Source organism: Phalacrocorax carbo, chromosome 3 (assembly GCF_963921805.1).
Source record: "Phalacrocorax carbo chromosome 3, bPhaCar2.1, whole genome shotgun sequence".
NCBI classification, from domain to species: Eukaryota; Metazoa; Chordata; class Aves; order Suliformes; family Phalacrocoracidae; genus Phalacrocorax; species Phalacrocorax carbo.
In genome coordinates this window covers 25,181,328-25,203,430 of record NC_087515.1, presented here as the reverse complement: position 1 = coordinate 25,203,430, position 22,103 = coordinate 25,181,328, and the positions used below count along the sequence as shown (strand labels likewise).

General features: G+C 45.0%; 1 protein-coding gene and 1 long non-coding RNA gene across 3 annotated transcripts; one reads left to right on the top strand and one right to left on the bottom strand.

Moving 5' to 3' along the window:
- Nucleotides 1-3,058: 3,058 nt before the first annotated feature.
- BATF3 (basic leucine zipper ATF-like transcription factor 3) lies at nucleotides 3,059-7,891 on the top strand. Of its 2 annotated transcripts, none has more exons than XM_064446202.1 (3): nucleotides 3,059-3,231; nucleotides 4,723-4,827; nucleotides 7,270-7,891. In XM_064446202.1, exons 1-3 carry the CDS (start codon nucleotides 3,196-3,198, stop codon nucleotides 7,453-7,455), a joined length of 327 nt encoding a protein of 108 aa, XP_064302272.1. In that variant the 5' UTR covers nucleotides 3,059-3,195; the 3' UTR covers nucleotides 7,456-7,891. The 2 variants fall into 2 exon arrangements, with proteins under 2 accessions (XP_064302272.1, XP_064302271.1); XM_064446201.1 differs by lacking the exon at nucleotides 3,059-3,231 and adding an exon at nucleotides 3,617-4,007.
- Nucleotides 7,892-16,764: 8,873 nt separating this feature from the next.
- LOC135312827 (uncharacterized) lies at nucleotides 16,765-21,480 on the bottom strand. Its single transcript, XR_010372447.1, has 3 exons — nucleotides 21,298-21,480; nucleotides 19,540-19,641; nucleotides 16,765-16,836 (listed from the first exon to the last, which is right to left on the bottom strand). It is a non-coding gene; the product is annotated as an uncharacterized LOC135312827 (long non-coding RNA).
- Between the last annotated feature and the right edge of the window lie 623 nt (nucleotides 21,481-22,103).

Genomic DNA, 22,103 nt, shown 5'->3' with positions numbered 1-22,103 from the left:
TCAGTGCTTAGAGATTGTAGGACAGTTGGTCTGCACAGGATCTGAAGGAAGTGGGAATGGATGCCCTGAGCTAGGGCGGTAAGGCTTTATTCCATAGCCCTTGTTTCAACCACAGCTGGGTGGAAAAAGAAAACAAACGTATCTGGAAATGTTGGCCAAATAAATAGTGTCAAGAAAGACAGAGAAAACAATCAAGATTCCAAGCACAACATGTAAACCATGAATTTACAAATCTCTGATGGCTACTTTTGGCCAAGCAGCGATGGAAGGTGTCAGAGGACCTCCCTTTAAATGCAAGTTCTGTGATGAGCTAAACTCAGCACTTGAATGTTCAGCTCTTTTTTTTTTTAAACTATTAAGATTTTCTACAGCAAGTGATGTCTGTGACTAGCTGTGCCTGGGATCTGTTCTTCCCACTGGCAGAAGTATGTAAAATACTTCTTTTTTTTTTTTCTCATTCCAGTAGCCTTTTGTCCTTCAGTTAACTTTTCATAGAAATCAGCAGTGTTGTGCAAGACCAGTGTCTAATCGGGCTTCTACTGAAATGTCACAACATCCAAACTTCTTATTTTTAACTTGGAGCAAATTGGTATTGCATCAGGAAATGTCTGGTAGTTTTTCTTTATATAGCCTTTGAATTTTGTAAAACAGCTCAACAGTGATGCATGCTTGGGAACATTTGCAAACGGAGTTTGAAATTCTTGGCATTTGGGTGTGAGAGGGAACATCTTGCTGTTAGCATGCACTGTCAGCGATGTGCTTACCACTCACGAGGGTGGGCCGTCCCTACCCAAGAAAAACTTGCAGATTGGAGCACTATCCACGCACGCTTTTGCTGCGTGGAGTTTCTAAACAAATGGAATTACAAATGGCAGGCAGGGAAGCTGCTTTTCTAGAAATCTTCATGCGGACACCGACGTCTGTTTGGAAGCTTGGGCACGCTGGTGCTCTGAAACCCAGTTCTGATATGTGCTGTTCTTCAGAAGAGCTGCGCTGTGCTAAGCTTTGTTCAGCGACTCTAGTCTGCATGTGTGTAGGCTGCTTCAGTGCAGACAAAAATCACCGATAAACTGCCATTATAAAATGTAAACTCAGCTGACTAGACTGTTTTCTGGGCTCATTTTCTCTCCTGCATAGAAACACTCTGCCTTTAGTGCTGCGTTACCTGGAATTACTGTGTAGGCATTTCTACAGATGTACCGGAGATAGCTTTAATACTAAGCAGAAACTTGTTCCCACAAGCAAATTTTGACTTTTTATTTCGTTTGCGACTTTGAACAAGAGCAGACTGTATTCAGGCTTGAGGGGACCGTCCCGTGACTTCTCCCATACTTTTGGGATCCTGGAAACCTTACTGCACAGCTGCCAGGAGTTACTCAGTGAAGTAGATATTAATTCAGTACTAATAAATTCTTGGTGAGCTGCTCAGGACTTGATGCTGTTAGATAGTGCAGTTGCCATTAATGGCAGCATTGCTCCTGGAGCAGCAGCATGAGAGCTTCATGTGGGGTCAGTTCAAAGTCCCTCCGTGGAAGGGGGCTTTTCTTCCCACAGATGGCTCTGAAGGGCTGTTGAGGTATTTTGTCCTCGTGATTCATAGGTTTTATTGCAAGAGAATATACATCTTCCATGAGCTTCTAGGTATATGAAAACACCAGCTTCTAGGCCTGTTTTTTTCAACTGCGCTTAAACTAGAAAGGTAGCAAGGAGCCCAGCAACTGTCCCAACTAAGTCTCTGCTCATGCCCATGTCTAAACCTTTGCTTTAACTGCATGATGTGTACTTAATGCAAGGTTGGACCGCTTCAAAGGAGTGGTGAAGAGCAATTTGCCCTCTAATGGCTCACTGCGTGGCAGCTAGGGCTTCCTTCCAGATGTTGGTTTGGATCCCCGCAGCTGGAGAGCAGCACTGAACACACACCTTCTGCCGCCTCCACGAGCACCCCGGTGGTAAGCATCCTGGTGTTGGCTTGTTGAATGACAGAGGATGGGAGAAGCAACACCGCTTTTAAAGAAACCAGGGGGCTGGGAACATCCTGTGAGATGCTTGGGAGAGCCAGCACAGTTGGGAGGCAGGTGAGGTCAGAGCACTTTGGCGAGGGTGCCCATCCGAGCTGTGGGTCCCTGTGGCCATTAGGGTGGGGAAAGCTTACAGGTACTTGGTCCTCTGGGGTCGGAGGAGCTCTGAGAAAGTGCAAAAGCAAAGTTGTGGTAGCCTGGAAGATGGAGACAGGTGGAACAGCTGGGGAGAAGTGCTTCAGGGAAGTGGTTGACTCGGCCACGTTGGACACCTTTAAGAGTCATCTGGACAGGGTGCTGGGCCATCTTGTCTAGACTGTGCTCCTACTAGAAAGGTTGGACTGGATGATCCCTGAGGTCGCTTCCAACCTGTGATTCCCACTGGGGTAGCCCTGCTCAGGTTTTTCAGTAACGCTGATGGTCCCAGAGCCTACCAGGAAACCTGTGGCAACGCGCAGACTTCGGTTTGAGTCTCAGACTCCCTGGCAGCGCGGTTCTCTCACCTTCAACACAAACTGTTAGACAGATCTTCCTGAAAGGATAGTCTATATTTACTCAGTTTGCAATCTTTGTAACCTCGTCTTCATCTAGGCTGGATGACTCAAACTTCTGGGGAAACCAGAAAAATAGGGAAGTATCCAATTTATTGAGATACCTGGAGCTTTATGACTGACAGCCCTGCAATCTGGGCGCACTTAACCCTCCTCGCATGGCCACGCATTTGCCCCTGTGAGTTGAGCACAGCCGAGAGCGCACATTAGCTACCACTTAAAAATGCACCTACGGCAGAGTAGGGATGTTGCTGAAGTACTTGTTGGTGCAAGCGCCTTCCCTCCCTTCAGAGTGAGGGCGAAGATAAGATAAGGTTCAACTAAAATATAAGGAAAGTGTTTGGAGGGGTAAAAGAAACATTGTTCAGTCTGTTAAAATACTCTCGACAGAATAGTCGGACAGAGATATTTTTGTCAGCAGCAACCGTGCTTTCAGCAGTCCTTGCCTGGCTTCGCCTTTACAAGAAGCCCGTGGCATTTCCTTATTATTTAAAGGAACAGGGCGAGTAGCGAAAGTGAAAATCGCTCTGTCCCGGCCCCGATGCCGTGTCCTCACGCCCATGGACCCCGGCTGAGGCGGCGGTCACTTCGCCGGAGCTCCCTCCCGCCGCTTTGGGAAGCCGCCGATGTCGCTGAAGGGCGGCGGGCCGGAGCGGCCGGGGGTGAGCCGGGCCCGGGCGGGCTTTGGGCGGGGGGCGCCGCGGGAGGGCTGCGCCGGCGCCGGGCGGCGGCCCGGCCTCCCCTCCCGGCCGCGGAGAGGAAATCTGGGGAGAAGAGAAACTGCGGGGCGGTTATTTCTGCAGGCGAAAGCAGGGCTCGGGCCGCCCGAGGGGCGCCGGGCCCGGCCAGCCCCGAGGCTGGGGCTCGCCGGGGGATTTTCAGGCGGCTCCTGCCCGACAGCGCCGCGCCCCGGGGGTGCGGGCTTTCCCCCTGCTCCCGGGGGCTGAGCAGACCCCGCGGTCCCGTGGGGGCGCGGTGGGGGGAGGGGGCTCAGACCCGGTGGCGGCCGGCCCCGGTGTGGGGGGAGCAGCGGGGCCCGGGGGTTGCCGGTGCTCCCGGATCCCCCGGCGCGGCGCGGCTGCCGCCGGGCGCCCTCCGACGCCATGTGCCGGCCATGCGGGCGTGCGGAGCGGAGCGCAGCACAGCGCAGCGCGGCGGCCCGGCGGGCGCTCCCGCGGCGGGACGGCAGCTCCGCCCCCGGGCCGGGGGGTGCCAGGTGCCGGGGCGGTGCGTCCCCTGCCCTGCCCCGCCCCGGCCCGCCCTGCCCTGCCCTGCCCTGCCCTGCCCTTCCCTTTCCCTCCCACCCCCGGCGGGCCGGGGGAGCCCAGCGGCGCCCCGGGGCGGTTCCGCAGCCGGTGGGATGTCGTGCGCCGTCCCGGCGGCGACGGCGGGGGGCAGCGCGTTGCCCCGGAGCGCGGCGGCCGAGGGCAGCCAGCAGGTAGGGGCAGGGCGGAGGGGGCTCGGCGCTGCGGGCGGGCGGGCACATGCGGTTGAGTCACGCCGGGCAGCGGCGTGCCGGGGGTGCCCGGTCCCTCCGGGCACCGGCCCCTCTTCCCTTCCCGGGAGGCGGCGGTGGTGGTGCCGGCTCCTCCAGGCGGGAGAGCGGGCGAACTGCCGGCGGTGCCCCCGGAGCTCGTCCTGCCGCTGCTCGGCGCCGTCAGCAGGCTTTTCCCCCGCTCGCACCTCCTTCTCCTCGGCGGCGCTGGGGCCGGGCAAGGTGTGAAATGCTGCACGTCTGGCCGGGCGGGAGCGCTGGGCTGAGCCCCCGGGCATCTCCGCCGGCTTCCACCCCTGGGCTGAGCCCCCGGGCATCTCCGCCGGCTTCCACCCCTGGGCTGAGCCCCCGGGCATCTCCGCCGGCTTCCACCCCTGGGCTGAGCCCCCGGGCATCTCCGCCGGCTTCCACCCCTGGGCTGAGCCCCCGGGCATCTCCGCCGGCTTCCACCCCTGGGCTGAGCCCCCGGGCATCTCCGCCGGCTTCCACCTGTGGCAGGGGGATGCACTGCCCTTTGTGGGTGCCGTGCCATCTGTGGGAGGCTGGGGTTAGGTGCTGTGAAATTGGGAGTGTACCCTCATACTCAACAACCCTGACTCTGGGTGTCTCCATGTGCACCTTGAAAACCAGTGACATGTTTCTGGCTTATGTCTTCCAGAGTCATGAAGAAGATGACAGGAAGGTAAGGAGGAGAGAAAAAAATCGGGTTGCTGCCCAGAGGAGCCGGAAGAAGCAAACTCAGAAAGCAGATAAACTTCACGAGGTGAATGAGTACTTGATGTTTTGCAGGCACAGCTTGGGCACCGAGTGCGGGACTTTACAATAAATGGGACTTGAGCAGGCGTGGGCCTGTCTTCACGCTAATCCAGCTCAGAGAGGTGTGGGTGTGAGGCAGACACGTGTGCTACAGGGTGCCTGGTCGGGAACTCCTGGACACTGATGCTCACGTCGGACGGTGCAGCTCTGCCATCGGTGATACTGTTGGGGAGAGAGAGATGTGGTCCTGCCCTTGCCTCACCCTCCCTTTTTTGCTATTCCTATGACAACCCAGTGAACTGGATCACAGGGTTCCTCTGGGCTAAAACAAACCCATTTTCTTCTGGATCAGTGTTAAGCTTGTCATGTTTGCTATGGCAGTGGATGAATGCTTGCTGCCTTACGAGGGAGAAGATGACGGAGGAGGAAGGGACCATGCTGCTTAGTGGCAGTGCTGGCTTAAGTCAATTCTAAAATTGTGGTGTGAGACAGAAATACCCAGTTTGAAAAGGCTTCTTAGGAACTTCAAAACCTCCAAGCGTGAGAGCTCGGTTCAGTTAGCTGTTATACTTGTATGCTCTGATAAATAACAGTGGGTGTTTCCAAAAAACTATGAAAGTAACTGATTCTTCCAGAAACTCTTAATACTTCTCAATATCACAATGTGGTTTAGTTTTCTCATGTCCCCACTGCAAACGCTGGAGGACAGGAATCCCCTTTCTCTGTTTTGGGATGTTACCTCACACAACAGTGCTTTTGTTGTAGCCAGGGCTCTTGGGGTAAGTGTTCTGCAGATGTGGCTGAGTCAGTTGTTCAGCTTTGGAGGTTTAGCATGGGCTCTTCTCTTTCTCAGTGTGGAAGGACCTGCTAATAGTCAGCAGTGGCCAAGAGGGACAGTGTGGGGAATTTCAGGTTTGGTTTTTCCCAGATCTCTGAGTCAGTGCCTGAGAATGCCAGGTGCAGGGTACTTCTGGAAAGGGGTAAGCCCTGGCTTTTGTGGAATCATTTCTGGGTCCTGTGCCATCCTGCAGCCTCTCTGATGTTCCTCCTGGACTTGAGGATCTTCCTTGTGCTGGGAATCTTCATTCTCGGGCACACAGGTTTTCCCAGGTGCAGGCAGATCTGGCTGAATAGGCATTCATTCTTAGCAAGAACAATTTGATAGTCCTGTCCCCAAAAATGGGACAGAGCAATGGGAGAGTAACGCTTACTCCAAAACCCAGCCCCATGGGGTTTGGGGCAACAAGAGGTGAGCAGAACCAGAGTCAGGGATGGACAAATTGGCTGGAGTTTGGCTACAGTAATGTGTTAGGAGGACCGTGCCTGTTTTACTCTGTGGGTGAGAGGTGGTGGAAGGGTGAGAGAGAGGGCAAGGGGATCCATACTTCTGCAGCAAAGGACAACAGAGGCAGTGCCAGGCTGCCCAGAGGAGTGTTGCATGCGAGGCTCTCCCTGCTGCCTGATAAACAGGCCTTTTAAGGCACGTGCAGGCTTTGAAGTTTGCTCTGAAGCTTTCCTAGGGAGGTGAGACTGAGTGGGTGAGTGTTGAGCCCTAGGCCAGCCGCGAGGTGCAGACACCTGCAGGTTTTCTGTGGGCTGGCTATGAACCTCTAGCTCTCTTCTCTTTGGGATGAGAAGTCTTGACAGCAGGGACAATTGAAATAAGTAGTTATCAAAAAAATGTGATACATGAGTCTTGCATCCATCACAAAAGTATGCTGCAGAGCGTCTCAAAACTCCCCTGCAGTTAACAGCATCTTATTAATTGCCAGAGAAGCATTAGCTCAAAAGCAGACTGGGTCAGGAATAACCAAGGCAGTGGTCAGGCCTTCTGGTAACAAAGCAGGACTGGGAACAAACTCACATGATGCTCCCCTCCTCCTGCTCTTGAGTTCCCAGGCATCTGAGCAGAGGGCTGGGCTGGAGGACAGCAGCTGACACAAGGCACATTGTGCTAGGTGTGCATCTCAGCTGGCATCAGGGTAAATGGCCTTTCCCTGCACTGGCCTGGGGTAGGGGCTGCCCTTTCCTTATCAGCAATGCCAGGCACCAGGTTTTCCTGGAACCTACCTGTCCTTGGTGCTTTCATTTTTCTCTGCTCTGACAGTGCAGAGCTGCCCTGCTCAGCCCTTCGTAGCAAAGGCAGCCCAGAGCTGGAAGAGGCCACCACAGGGACGCAGCCACCTGGGCTGCTGGGGACCCCCGAGGGCAAGCGGCACCTCCTGATCTTCAGGGCCGCAAAAGGAATCACAGGGTGGTCAGTGCACTGGTTGTGAAGCACTTGCCCTGTGCCAGCACCCAGGCTGTTTCTGTCTTTCCTTAGCATTTTGCACACTGTAATAAGAAACCACATAGTTTTGTTACAGTTACATGAATATACTGAAGGTGGAAGCACTGAAAGGAATGTTTTGACTATGAGTAGGCTTTTTATTTTTTTTTTTCCTTCCAGGAATATGAGTCCCTTGAGCAAGAAAATACCTCCCTGAAAAGAGAAATCGGAAAGCTAACAGATGAAATGAAACACTTGAGTCAAGTGTTGAAGGATCATGAAAAGGTCTGTCCACTATTGCACTGCACTATGAACTTTGTGACCGTACCAAGGCCCGATGCACTCGCCAGCTGCCTGCCAAGATGAGAGCCGTCCTCGATCGCCTTTAAATGTGATGTGTGAAAGTGCCATTAATGGGAGATTTGAAGAACTGCCTACTTATGGTGCAGGTCTTCCATCGAAGAGGGCTGGACTTGACCACATTGAAGTGTTACAGTCTTCTGAATCTCGGGAAAACACCAGTATGGAAAAAAAGACAATTCAAACTGCGTCTTCTTGTTTGGTAGAATCTTCGAGCCATGGTTTTGCATTCAGAAATGTCAAAGTGTGGTGCAGCCCACCATCGTACAATGGAATGTAGACAGGGAAACGTATCAACCTTGGGCTGGGAAGCCTTTCTCCCACACATCCACTGCCAGTAACCCTTTGTCACTTGTCATCCACGTATATCACATTCTGGCTGCTGGGGATTATTTTTTTCCTCTAAACAAGTTTGGTTAATAAAAGTGATGTCCAATCTTTATGATGTTTTCTACCTTCTTCAATAATCAATGTATTTATAACATCTCTACTTTTTCTTTACTGGTTAAACCCAAAGTCTAATGCTAATCTTCCTGTCAGTTGTTTTATTATTTGCTTATTGCCTTTTCATTGGCTCTGCTTTTGAAGTGTATGTAACAAATGAGTTTTCCCAGTTTTTATTTCTTTAACAGCCCCAATCACCAGCCCTGCTGACATTAGTTCTTGGAGCGTTTTATATCCTAAAATATGGCTTAGACAATTTCTAATGATGATTGTCTGCTCTGTGTGGAACGAAAGCAAACCAGAATTTGCTGGTTCTACACGTTGTTTTAAAAAGCAGATTTTAAAATTTACTGTTTTAATGCACCCACTGGAAATTACAAGTATCTTGATCCTTCATCTTGCGTGTTGCTTGTGGTAAATGATGTCCATGGATAGAACAAATTGAGTTTAGCTAATCATTTTGTTCTATGTCCACACCGAAGATGTTTGATAACTGCTTGCAAGAAAAACATTGTTTTAACTTTTTTTTTATTGAAAAGGTAGAATTATGATGGTGTGACTGAGAAATATACAGAAAAATGTGTTTACTTTCTCTGATGATTCTTAGTAGTGTCAAGCTCTAGAAATGTGAATGCTGTAGCCTGGGATCCAGAAAAGAGTATTTTTCTCACAGTATTTCCCAGTCAAAGAGCCCCTTTGGATAATAAAAAGCTCCGCCCCTTTGCCAACACTCTCACTTCAGCATTTCAGTTTTTTTCAGTTCAACTCATGGGATTAATTTCTCCCCTCACCAGGATTGTAATATTTATCAGCAGGATATGATCTGAAATGTCTGAAAGATATTTTTTCTTTTTTAGCTTCTTTAGCAGTATGATACATTGCTGATCACTGCCAAGATAGAATTGGGGAAACTGTGTAGTCAACTCTGCCTTCTAAAGGGCCCTCTTGTGCCGTTGTACTAGGCTAGAAACTCAACAGGCATGAGCTGTTGGTTTATGTAAAAGTTTTCATTAGGTTGTCCCCAGGAGAATTTTCAGCATTTGCAGAAGCTAGCTACAGCCTAAGTGCAGTCTTCAAAGTTTCTTATGGTCATGTAAGAACTGAGTCATCCTGCAAAGAAAGTTGGGTGCAGTCCCTGCCAAGGAAAATGAAAGTTTCTGGACACTTCAAAACTTGCGTTTTGGATAATGTCCTTGATATGATTCTGTGTGTCACTCTGAAGAAAGGAAGCTATCTTAAGCATCTTCATCCATCCACCCACCCACATTCCTTCAGGCCCTGGATGCCACTGTGTAATTTGGGTTCAGCAGAGGTGTAACAGGGAAGGAGGAGCATAGTGGAAACGAACAACCTTCACTCTGGGAAAATTGATTCTAGCTTAGGATGGAGGGAGAGTGAAAGAGGATGTCTCACATCTCTTAACTAGGTAGGTGCAATTGAGCTGAGGCTGGGAATGGAAAGTAGCTAGTTGAGGTCAGGGCTGGTGCAAAGGCAGGGTCTCTCCCCTGGAGCCCTTCAGACCCTCAAAAATGGAAGGAAAGAACCACCTTGTCCAAGACAGCCCACCCCTTCAGAATCCTTCTAAAGATTTTTGTCCTACAGATGCTTGCTTCTAGAAGTAGAGATCTAGTTCCTTGTATAAAATCCTCCTCCTTACACATTTATTCTTCTAAATATCTGCCTAGAAACTGGCTCCAGCTTATCATTTGGTAGTTCAACTTTTGTTGTACACTCTTCATGAGTAAGCACTATTCTTATTCTGCGATGCAAGCTTTAGCCTGTTTCTGCACTGGAGTTTATTGGTTTATTAACTCTATGTCTATGCAGAGTGTACAGGGGAAGACAACTGGATTCACAGCAATGTTGTGTCCTGGCAATAGCAACCCAAGTCCAAGGTTATGCTGGGAAGGGCTGGGAGCCCTGCAGGGGCCCACACTGCCAGCAGTTCCTTCCCACAACTGCAGGTTGTAGCTCCAGCCTGCGCATCATGCCAATTAGTAACAGCAGGCTTTGAACCTTCCAGGGCCTGGGCTGCTTCCTCCTCCTTCATCTATTGCATCACGTTTTTTTCCCAGCACTATTTCCAAAGGGTCTTATGGATCATTCTTCTGTTTAATAGATTAACTGAGCCATCTCTCACAAACAGTACATTGTGTGACTAATGTTCAAAGGCAGCTGGGAATCCCAAGCAAAAGAAGTGAGCAAAATGAGTGTCCCAAGCCAAATAAACCCAACATTCTGATATATTTATAGAATTAATGTCATAGCTGAATCATGGGTCAAAAGGGACAATGAACTGTTAAAGCACAGGCGTATGTATCCCTAAGCAAATCATAAGCATACAGGCTGGTCACACTCCTTACAGGAGCTGCTCATAAGGTTATTGATTTACAGAGAGTTTCAAAACTGAAAGTATGTCCTGGAGCCTGGGATAATTGTTACATGAATAGGGAACCAGAAAGGAGAACAGAAAGGAAAAGGCCAATTTGTTAAGGAAGCAACAGAAAGTTCTTCTTCAGATCCAAACCTCTCCTTTTGCATCAGGGTATTACACTATCACAAAAAATGTTTCATACCTATATCTGGCTAAAATACTGCTTGATGTATTCTAGCTTCAGAAAGCTTCCTTTAGTTTATTTAGTTTGACATGTTCCCTATGAATGTGGTCTGTAAACATTCCCATGGTTTTTCAGTCACAGGTCTATAGGGAAGATCTTTTCTATGTTCAGATGGTGGTTCCCGTGAGGAGTACTGTGAATTGCTGTCATCTTTGTGGATGCATAATGTGAATGAGGGTTGCCAAGTAAGCTGGATTTCGCCTCTTAAGTTCACAATGAAGGTTACAGTTTGTCTAGATTTGGTTAGCGCGGATTTCCTTTTTGTATTTTCTGTGACTCTAATGAAGAAGCAAAATACTCAGTGCAAACTTACCCACAGATGAAAGTATTAATTCCGGGAGCAGACTAGGTCTGATTCAGCTATTTGTCTATTCATTTCTTTCAGTTGTTGTTGGGTCAGATTTAAATTGATCATATTTTGAAAAGATAATTTTAGCCTTCAAAGGTAAAAAAAAATCAACAGAAAGACGAAGTCAAGCTTCCCAAAACTGCTAGCGTGAGTGTAACAGAGATCAACTCTTGTACCTCAAGAGAGCTGATTAGAAAGTCTTGCTCCTCCCCACTGGTGTTTTACATTCATGTCTGTGAACATTTATAAATGCCTTCATGTACTCACCCAGAGTCTTGCTAAAATACACCTTTTAAAAAACATATTTAAAACAACCTATTTTACAGACTTTCTGTTCTTTTCCCTGGTACCTTTTACTGTCGTCTACTGCTCCTTCTGTAACACCTGCTGACCTCATCTGCATTTGGTATTTGCAGTAGCCTTTGTATTCTCTCACCATTTTATTCCAAATGCCACTTTTTTCCTTCTTCCTTCCTGTTTCTTTCTGTTCCTACGTAGTTCCTATGTATGTGACAACATTGCTTAATGTTACTGGTATTAGAGAAACATGGCTAATCTGTAGGAGCATATAGAAACTGAACTTCACTGGTACACCCTGTATATGATTAAAAGGCTTTGATGTGTGATTAGTTTTGTTAATTGGATATTAAGGAAGGTGTCTGTGCAGTCTTTTAAGATGTACTTTGAAGTGACATAACCTTTACTGTAGCCTATAAAACCCATACTGTTTCCTGTCCATAGATGAACGCTTTGCTGCATGGCATTTGGGGTTTCCATCTGTGAATCAGTCTAGAATTTCTACCTCAGTGAAAGTGATAGATAAAACAACCATTTAAAAAAAAAAATCCCTTTTCTCTTCTTCCCATCAGGGTAGTGATATAATTCCTGTCACAGGAAGGAAGCATGTCTGATAAGCAGGAGAAGTGGTGGGTTTATTTACTGTTACAAAGACTACAGTTATTCTCTTTTAGGAGGGTAGGAGTTTTCTGTTTGTAAACCCTGAGTTACTGTCAAGTGGTCACTGAAGAAACATTTTGCATGTACGTACAGCATCTGGTGTGGGCACACATCCATAAGGGAGTGAAAGAATTTGGATTAAATCTTAGCAGAAACGTGGGGTTTACATTGATTTCACTGGAAGCAGAAACAGACCTACAGCTGCCTCAGAGGACATGTGGCACTATGCTTACTAACTTGGGTAATATTTAACTCAAGAATAGCTACAGGCTAACTTGAAGTAGATAATTCTTAATAAGGAAACCATAGTAACAATCATCTCTGGGATTGCGCGCTCCTTTTCTGGTACTCATTCAGGTTTTCTCCTAGATAGTTCCTATGGAAAAAATTCCGTAAGAATAGGGTAGGAATTTTTTCTCCCAATGTAGAATTTTTAAACCATGACATCAAGCGTGAGGGCTTGACTACTCTGGAAATAGCTGGCATAGCTTTTGCAAATAGTCTCTTCTCTACTAGTTATGTGTTTGGTCTGCTCTAAGGGAATCGTTATGGTTCTCTTTAGAAGTGGATAAGCTAAACCGCAAAGGCCTGTCTTGGTATAGAATGAAAACATTCATTTGAGGAGTTAGTACCAAATGACTACTGTGCCTCAATTTCACAGCTTATCTCCTCCTGAAGCGGCTTTTTCATGTAGGCAAACAGAAAATGACATCTCTAATAGGTGTGTTTGTTTTAAATCCGCATTAGAAGAGTTTTTATTGTATGTGTTTAGTAAGCTCTGTAGACTGCCACTATAGCTTACTGCCCTCATCCAGGTACTGTCCAATTAAGCCTACCACAGACTGTTCCCCTCAGAGCTCAGTTTTGGATTGATGTCTCCAATTATCTGGAAGAGCTTTCTCCTTCAACTGTCTCATAATGAACTTGTTGTCATGTTTTCATTATTCTAAATTATTGAAATGTCAAAACTCTTGAGATTCTAAGAAAGGGACATAAGCAAGCTCTCTTGGGATAAGCAAATTATTAAGGTTTGTCTTCCCATTGTAAAGTAAATTTTGAGAATACTAATTTGTTATCTGTCTCAGGTAAAATAATTGAGGATAAGAAATAACCAACAAGACCCTGCTTAAATATTTGATGCAGTGCTATACAAGATACAATTACTTCAGGCGGAGATGATGTGAAATAGTACAAGAATTGAAAAAGAGAACTAGCTGAAGGAAAATGGCAATAGTTTTTTTTGAAGAGGGAGCTATCAGGCTAAAGAATGGTTTATAAGTGGAGGTTCTCAAGGATTGATTGTAGACCACTCTCGTTTAGTATCTTTGGTAAGGACTTTGGATACAAAGGATCCATTAGAACAGAAGATTGAAATATCATGCAAAAGAAACTGCATGACCTTGCAGAAGAGGCTAGAAATGCCATGATAATTAATCATAGAGCCACAAAATCATATAACAGCCCAGGTTGGAAGGGACCCCAGAACATCAGCTGGTCTAACCTTTTGTGGTAAAGGGAACCTAGATGAGATTACCTAGCACCCTGTCATGATGCAAAATATACAGTCATAAACTTGAAGAACTATTAACAAGAATTTCTGTCACAGGGTGGAGATTCATCAATTGGAAATGACAATGGAATGAACAAGCAAAGGCATATTAGCCAGTAACTGATGCTGAGGCACCAACACAGTGGGGCAACAAGGAAGTTAAATAGAAACTCAGATGAATAGTAATGGGATTATTTTTTTATTTGTATGTTTGTGTTCTTAAAAAGAGAAATATCAATGTAATTATGCAGTTGCCTGGCAAAAGCTCATCTGGATTCTGCATAAATTTCTGCTCAACCATGATAAAAAGAGATGAACCAAAACTATTACAGGTACATGGAAGGGCTGCTAGGAAGATTAAGGGAATGAGGAATCTATTTTTTCTGGGACGTTGTTTTAGACAAATAAAATCTGAGAAGTGGTGGCATCACTGTTTCTCTAATTATCTTGGAGTAAAGACCATGTAAGGGGAAGAGCTATCATAGATAAGAAGTAATGTTAGTAGAAGAATAAATTGGTATAATTTCTACATATTTTTTAGCTATATATGTGATGAAGTTTCCACCTGTCAGAAGAAAGGTGTTCAGGAATAGCCTTCCAACAGAAATGGTGTATGTGAGCAATTTTGTACGTAGGCATGTGTGCATGCAAACTGCTTATTTTTATGATTAAGCTTGATTATTGGATGTAAGACCAATTGAGTATACTGGTGATCCAAAACAGTTCTTCCTGTCCATGTCTTTATTCTCTTTGGAGAAGACTTGCAATTGGTCTTTAAAAGCAAGAAGATCTTAAACCAAACAAAACGAACAAAAGCACCCCCCTGAGGTCCCTGGGTCTCACATTATCCAGAAGCTCATTTTGACAGGAAGTTTTGTAAGAGGCAGAGCCTCTTAGCAAATGTAAATCTTTTATAATATCCAGGTAAGGAAAGAGCAGAAAAGAAAGGGATTTTTTTTTCCTAAATGCCTACCATTGAACAATGGTATGTTCCCAGAAAAATCAGAAAACTCTTCACAGAGAAACAGAAACAAAATCTAACTAGAATTTGGGGAATTTCCCAAACTGTTTAGTTGTGTTCTTGAAAAGCTGAGTTAATCCATCTTTGCAAATATGCATTTTACAGAGGATTGCAGGCAATTTTTGTTTCTCTTACATCCAGTTCATTGATTAAATATATAAACAGGATGTCTTTAAGAGCAGAAGATTTTAAAACAGGATTTGATACTAAGCAAGAGATCTGCTAGTTCCCTTTTAGCTATTTGAGTTTCATCTTTGCTTATCAGAGCTGTTTTAGGGTACAGTAATTTCCAAGTGCACTATTGGGTTGCGAGGTAAATAATCTCTAGAGATGAATATTTTTTTCTTTCTTTTTTACTGTAAATGACAATAGTACATAGGCTAGAAATTTCCCTTGTAAATTCTGGTCATCCCATTTGTTTGCTAAGTTCCAGTATGGACTCAGGACCTATTCTGACGGTGCACTGAGACGTTATGCAGCCTTGCTCATGCATTTCTAGAGGTAGGTTATCCATCAGCTGTGTTTAAGGACTTGATTAATGACCAAGACCCATCAAATTTGAAAGAGACTTTTTGATCATACAAGTGAGGAGATCAATGGCAACAATTTATGTATTGTGTATGTAAGAACAGAAGTCCCTTTTTCCAGGTGAACAAAATGCTGAGGAAGCCTGCCTCGGTTTGAACCTTTATCCTGCTTGTAGTTCTACACGTCTCTCTGGAGTTTCAGATAACTCAGGGAGTCTTGAACAGTCAGTGAGATCAGCCCACGCAGAGCAGCTTGCAGCAGGGACAGGATCTAATTGTGGATACAGTTCAAGCAGCAGAGTATAAACGGGGATATGGGTGACTGAGAGCTGTAATATAAAGTTACATGACTACTTTTTATGAGCAATTCTAAATGACACTCACATGTGAACCCATTTGTATTTTTACCACCATGTTAAGAAACTATGTAATCAGAACATTTTCCCCATAAATTATTAGGTTAACAGTTTTTATATTAATTTGATTGGTACTTTACAAAATGCAAAATATTCTACTTGATTCATGTGAAAGCCAATTCCTACAGTTTTCACTAACTGGTTTTCCATCACTGTTTGTTTCCATTTATTTTCTTTACATTTCCAACTACAAATTCAGGAAACAACACACAATTGTAGATAATTACTTTGAATTCAAGTTATAACTTTTATGACGGTTGAGAAAAATTAAATTATTTTACTTTTTAAATACCAGCTATGTACATTTAACAGAAAAAATGGATATGTTTTCAGCTTCACTTTTATTGCAATATGTAACATGAGGTGCATATGGAGAGTCTCTTAGCTGTCGTTTTCTTGGTTTGCTCTTACAAACTTGAAGGCTATACTATTACAAATGATAACACAAGGATATTAAACTGTTGCATTACTTCTTAATAAAAATCCCATTACAGTCTGCCTACTTGTTTAATACCTAAACAGTACTGTTTCAAGAGCAGTAATTCAGTTACCGAATGCATATTAAAAATTACAGTGAGAATGCAATAATCTGTCCCAAGTCAACATGCAGTCTCTACTTCTTTGCTTATAAACAGTCAATTTTCCCTAATAATAATATAATAATTTTTTTTTTCATTATGCTATACATTTTCAAAATGCTGTTTAATGAAGGAACACTCTTCATTCACTCTTCATTCAGGTCTATCATGCTCTGCAAGGTACATTGCTGTTAGTCATTTATCAGGTAAAATGTATCTCTTTCCAGCACCATCTGCCTATTTTACCTACAAAGAATAGAAGTTCTTCAAGGCAGAGGATTTGTTGCAATGAGTAGCCAATTCAGGGAAGTGTTCCAGTACTTTCCTGGTCTTCTCATGCATTGACAATACACTTGAACAAAACTCCTCTGCTATCACTCATGCGTTGTCATGCAATAATCGTGGCTGTGGGAACACCAGGTTGCATCTTGTGGCCTGAAATGGTCAGCTCTGTGTTTCATGGGTTGAGGCTTCCTAATAATTCAGGCATGCTTTCCAAAGCCACTTATCTTATCAGCCATATGCCCTGCCCTGTGACAGCTGATCCCCTGTACACTTTGATTTTAGTTTTTCTTACTGTCCCTTCACAATACATAGTATCTGTTCACACTTGGCTCAGGTTGGGATATTTGAATTGTAATAATTCAGTGTGATTTTGTTTTCACTTTACTAAAATATTTTCTTAACTATAACAGAATTAAGCCAGTGTTACCGCACGTGTATGGTGTATATTTCCTTAGTTTAACTCTGCTTTTACTTGGCGTACCTTCACCACTGAGTTCAGCAAGACTGTCATCAGCCACATGGCACCCAAAAGGCATCTCTTGGACAGTGATTACTGCATGGTTAAAAATGTGTCCAGTCCTGTGGCATGTTCAAGAAGCTCGGCACATCCATATGGTCGTCTGTATAGGCAGAATCTACTGCTCTGTTAAAGAAGCATAGCATGAAAGGTTATGCCTTAATGTGAGAAACGAAAAATGTAATTTTCTTCTTCAGGGTTCCTTTTTGTAGTTTAGCAGCTAGATTCCTGCATTATATCTATTTTCTCTAAAATGGTTTTATAACATGTTCTGTTTGCCAGCATAATATTAAATGGTCCCCAGACACTGTTTTAACTCACATGTCATGTTTTCTACACTATACCTCACTTTGTAATTACTGCCTCCCATTGCCAATAATTCCTGCCCTCCAGAAGGCCCTGTTTAAGGCTGAGTAATAAAATACTGGGAGATTAATATTCAGTTGATGACAGATCGTTTAATGCAACTCTTACCAAAACTCTCCAGCATCTAGGAAATTGGCAGAATACTCCTAATGGCTGCTTTCTGATGTCATTCAATGAGCAACCAAGGGTGAGTTCTCTGAGGTTATTCTCCAGACTTTAATGGAGCAGATTTCTTTTTAATCTTCAGTCCTCTCAGGGAATTGTATGAGGTGAGTTTAATTCCTGTGTATTTGGCATGAAAGTGGATCTTCTTAGATTGCAAACCAGGACTTGTGTTACTGTTTCAGCACTGTAGTCAGTAAATTTAAAAGTTTTCATCTACTTGTGTGCCTATATGCCCAGTGAGAACACAAGAGATTTACGTGCATGGATCCATACTGAAGTTACAAATTGCAGTCTAGATTTTCTCAAAAACTTATGGGAAATTGTAAACAGCTGCAGATATTGCCAGCGCTTGGATGATTTGCCTTACTGATTTCAAAATTGTAGTCCCAACAACTTAACTAATACAATAAAACATCACACCTGTTTCTTTCCCTGTACTGCCCCCCCCCCCCCCCCCCCGCCCCATGCCATCTTGGCAATACAAAGGAATTTTAAAATGGGTGTGGAGAGCATTTGTCTAAGTTACAAGCTGATTTCAGTAGGGGTATTCATGTGGGTACATTCCTACTGAGTAAAAGCATTGATAAATTGGCTCTGGTAAATTTAGCAGCCACAGTTCTTATTGCATGGGTATTACTCTGCTCCTCTGCCATTAATTACCAGAATTGACACAAGGGGACATACCCCTGCTTAACCTACTTCAGTTCTCACTCAAATGCCTTGGTTCCTTTGAAAGGCCAATGATGCTTTAAAGTAAGACATTGCAGTATGCCTACTTGTGTTTTATTACTGATGGAGTCAAAGAGTGAGAAGTTTTGGTTTTAAACTTGTGAGAAGTGCTGGCGCGAAACCTGTTCCTCCCCACCCCCCACATCAGTGGTTATTTCTCATCAGGAACTGCCTTTCTGCCAGGGTTTCAACTAAGGTGTTCAGTCCCTCCTCAGAGTGGGGGAAAAGCAAGGCAAAGGGCAGAGACTTCAGATGTCCCAAAGAAGAAATGAGCTTTGGTTGTCTCTGAAATCCACCTAGGCTAGAATTTCATGCCAGATTAGCACTGTTTGAGCATACTTTTGGAGTGTATGTATGTGTAAAAGCACTAGTAGCAATGCTTTGAGGGAGTAGGTGCACAGTTTTCTGGGTGGCAGCACTGTCTAAAGCAGGTCTTACCTGCCCACTTCCACCCTTGTCTCATATTGCTGCCCTCCCTGTGGTACCAGCACAAGGCTTATGGGCTGCATAATAAATCTGTTCAGTGAATGGTAGCTGGTTGAAAAGTAATCTCATGAAAAAAAAAGAGCCTTTTTTTGAGTATCAGGTGCTTGATCCCTTTCACAGAATGGCTTGACAAACAGCAGGAACGGCACAGCTAAAAGAGGGGAGCTTGCTGTGACAGAAGTAAAGGCAGGGGAATGCCTTGAATCAGTAGGTCATGCTTGCTATTGAACACTTGTGTCATGAACCCCTTCACCCTCATTTGGCATCCAACACTTGTACACATACACAGGACAGATTATCTGTCATTTGATAGCAGCACACATATCTCAGCTGGCTTGTTAACGTGTTTTAGTAATAGCTGAACTCTTGGACATTAATAGGCGATGCAATCACTCATTTCCTGAATTGACCACTTCCATGCAGATGAAGAAGACAAGCTGGTTACTCAGAACTATGTTCTTAATGGTCATCATTTCTCTAGAACTTTATTGATTCAGATGTAATAACCTGAAAAGATACGCTCCACAGGACTCTGCTGTTGTTTGGGAATATACAAGGTACAGAAAACACTGGAAGAATTAATGACTGATTTTGACGTTTTTCTGTGATGAGGCTGATGACTTTTTGATTTCACGTATGGAGGTATTCTTTCTGGTAGTATCTTCTTAGGTATTTTGTGAACCTTTAGTGTCACATTTGTCTCTATTTGTAAAGAAATTAATTCCTTCAAGAGAAGGACTTAAGTGAGAAATCATTTTCACCTCTATCTCCATACTGGCTAAAGCAGTACTGGTTGATACCAGTAAGACATTACTCTTCATCATTGTTTTTAGCATCTCAAAACCCTAAACTAGCCTTTGCAGCAATGTGAGCACAATATGCTGAATGCATTTGAATCCTGTGAATCAGGCAGGATAGGCCTTCTGTCCATACATCACCTCACTCAGTAGAAAGGTTTGCCATCACCAATAAAATGGAATAAGATCATTTGGAAGTGAGTGCTTCTTGTAATTTCATCGTACTGTTTTTATTACAGAAGGAGTTGAAAAATGTACAGTAGTGGAGAAATGTCTTACACAGCACCTGATGTACGGAATGGTGGTTCCCAAGCAATGAGGCAGGACTCCCACGTGAGACGTGAGCCCATGACATGCAGAAATACACTCCACAGGGCTTGCTTCGGAGCTGCAAAACATTAAGAATTTTCTTAGGTGAGGTTTAGCTTCCAAAAAGGCCACTCAGAGTACTACACATTTTTACTGAACTGTGTGTGCTTTCCCCCTACATAACCCGTATTTCAGTTCTTTATGATTTTTTCAGTTCTTTATGATTTTTCCATGTAAATTTTTCATGTAAAAAATTAAACCAATTGGCTAGTATAAATTCCTTTAAGACTTGCCCTTCATAGTATTGGTTAAGGGTTTGGAACAATCACATGAAAGGTGATACCCAGGGAATCCTTCCTGAGCTTACACTGCACTCACTGCCTTGGGAGACAAGGATTTGGGTGGTCAGCCCCTGAACGCGTATTATTCTTGCTGATTAGGCATGATCAGTACAGCCTGGATTTATTTACCTCTCTAAGAGAATTCCAAGCAGTGACTAAAGACGCAGTGAATGAAGTGTTGGCGACAAGTAGCTGTAAAAGTAAAATGCTAGAAGCCTTAAGATAAAGCTGTTTAAAAGAGAAGTTGGACCTGCTATAAAATGTGTTCTGCTTCCAGTTGAGAGAGAATGATTTGGGGTAACAGTTTTCCAAAAGTGCTTAACCACTGTGTTAGCGAGTTTACATGCTTGCTTTTAAAAAAAGCAGTTACACACTCCTTTGCTCAGCATTTCCAAGACAATGTGGCTTAAGTTGTGGGCACCATTACTGTCAAGATGACCTTGGAGATGTTTGTTATCACCTTCTTGCCAGAAGTTACCGGTTCTTTAGCAGAATCGGCAGAGCAGATTGTTCTTGTGTACCAACGACCTACCTCTTCCTTGAGGTCCCTCCCAATCTTTGTACTGAAGCGGCTACAGAGAGCTTACCTGATTTGTTATACATACTCTCTTTGGGGTTGCTTACTTTTTAAATCACTGTAACTGCTTGTTTTCTGTGAGCATGTATAAACCTGAGAGCATATCTGTGTGGCACAACGCAGCGTGCAATAAATGAAATAGCTCACTATGGGAAGCAGTGCAGATGAATTGGCAGGACGGAGTAGTTAGCCCCGCTGAGCAGCAGAGATAATTGTTCAGGTTCTTTTTATTCAGGGCTACTTTGGAACAGTGCTGGTAGGGGAAACTGCACCACTGTGCAGCATTTTCACTGTTACATGCCTTCAGTAAGACTGATGTGCCGCGATCCTCTCGTGCTATAAAAGACAGCGCTTGCTAAAATGGCCATCCCATTTTGGGGGTTTGAGCGGCGCTTCTGTGTGCGCTCTGAAGACGCATGTTAGATGTGTTGGCTCAGGGTTCTTTGATAGTTATCTCTGTGGTCCACTGCTTTCATTCAGTGTTTGCATATGGCAATAGCTGCGCTGCTATGATTTGAAATGCTCAGCGTCACGCAACCGGCCATGGTATCTTAGCCGTGCAGCGGAAGAAGCTCAATGGATGTAGACTTCTTCTCTGCCTGTCATCGCTGTCATCTTTATGTTCTGCTCTCATAAAGGCAGCTCACTGGGCTATACCTGAAAGCTATCAGAAAATCCCAACGACCATATTTCGTTAGTCATGAAATACGGTCTATAAATTGCCTTCAGGGACTCTCCATCCAGATAACTAGCAGGGTCAGAATTTTCATTTACAGGATCTGGGCTTGCTGAAAGAAGGGGAAGTCCCTGTACATACCATAACGCTGCGCGGGTTCGACATGCCTGGAAGTTACACGCCGAGACGTGCAACCCGTGTGCGCTCTCCGCGTCCACGCTGACACCAGCCCATCGGTACGAGACGTAACCGGGCAGGGTCCGGGCAACGAGCCCCCAGCCCGGCCCCGGGAAAGCAGAGCCCAGGGCTGCCCCGAGTTCCCGGGCTGGCGCACCCCGGGGCGGAGGAGCCAGCGGGCAGGCAGCACCCCCCTCTCAAAACACTCCCTCCCCTCCGGAGCTCCTCGGGGGGGCCCTCGGGAGGAGCCCCACGGCCGAGGTAGCCGGGTCCACAGTGTCCTCTAGCGGCGACGGGCCCGCTGGCCAGCAGAAAGTGAAAGCCTTTCAATTGAAGTCTGGAGTTTCGGGATTACGCTGAAGAACCCGATTTTTACCCAGGTGCCTCTTAGAAAAATGTATAAGCCGCTTTCCAGCTACCCGATTTGGTTTATGACTCTTGGGAACGTGTTGAGCTTTAACGATCTGCTTCTGACAATGCTGCCCAGCCTGCTGAAAGCAGCCAAAACCAGCGCTGCTATAAGAGAATAAGCATCATTCCGATAGAAATTCCAGCAGCCTTAGTGTGACTAGTCCGAGTATCTGCTTCATGTTGGCTTACCATTAAACAGCCAACCTCTGTACAGTTTACTCCATGCAATGCTGTTTCAAATTAACTAAAATATGAGCATCACATCAAGATGATGCAAGAGAGGCTTATAGTTCAACGCAAGAAATATGTAAAGGTCTTGCACAGGCCATGCATAATAACTGCATCTTTTTGGCACCACT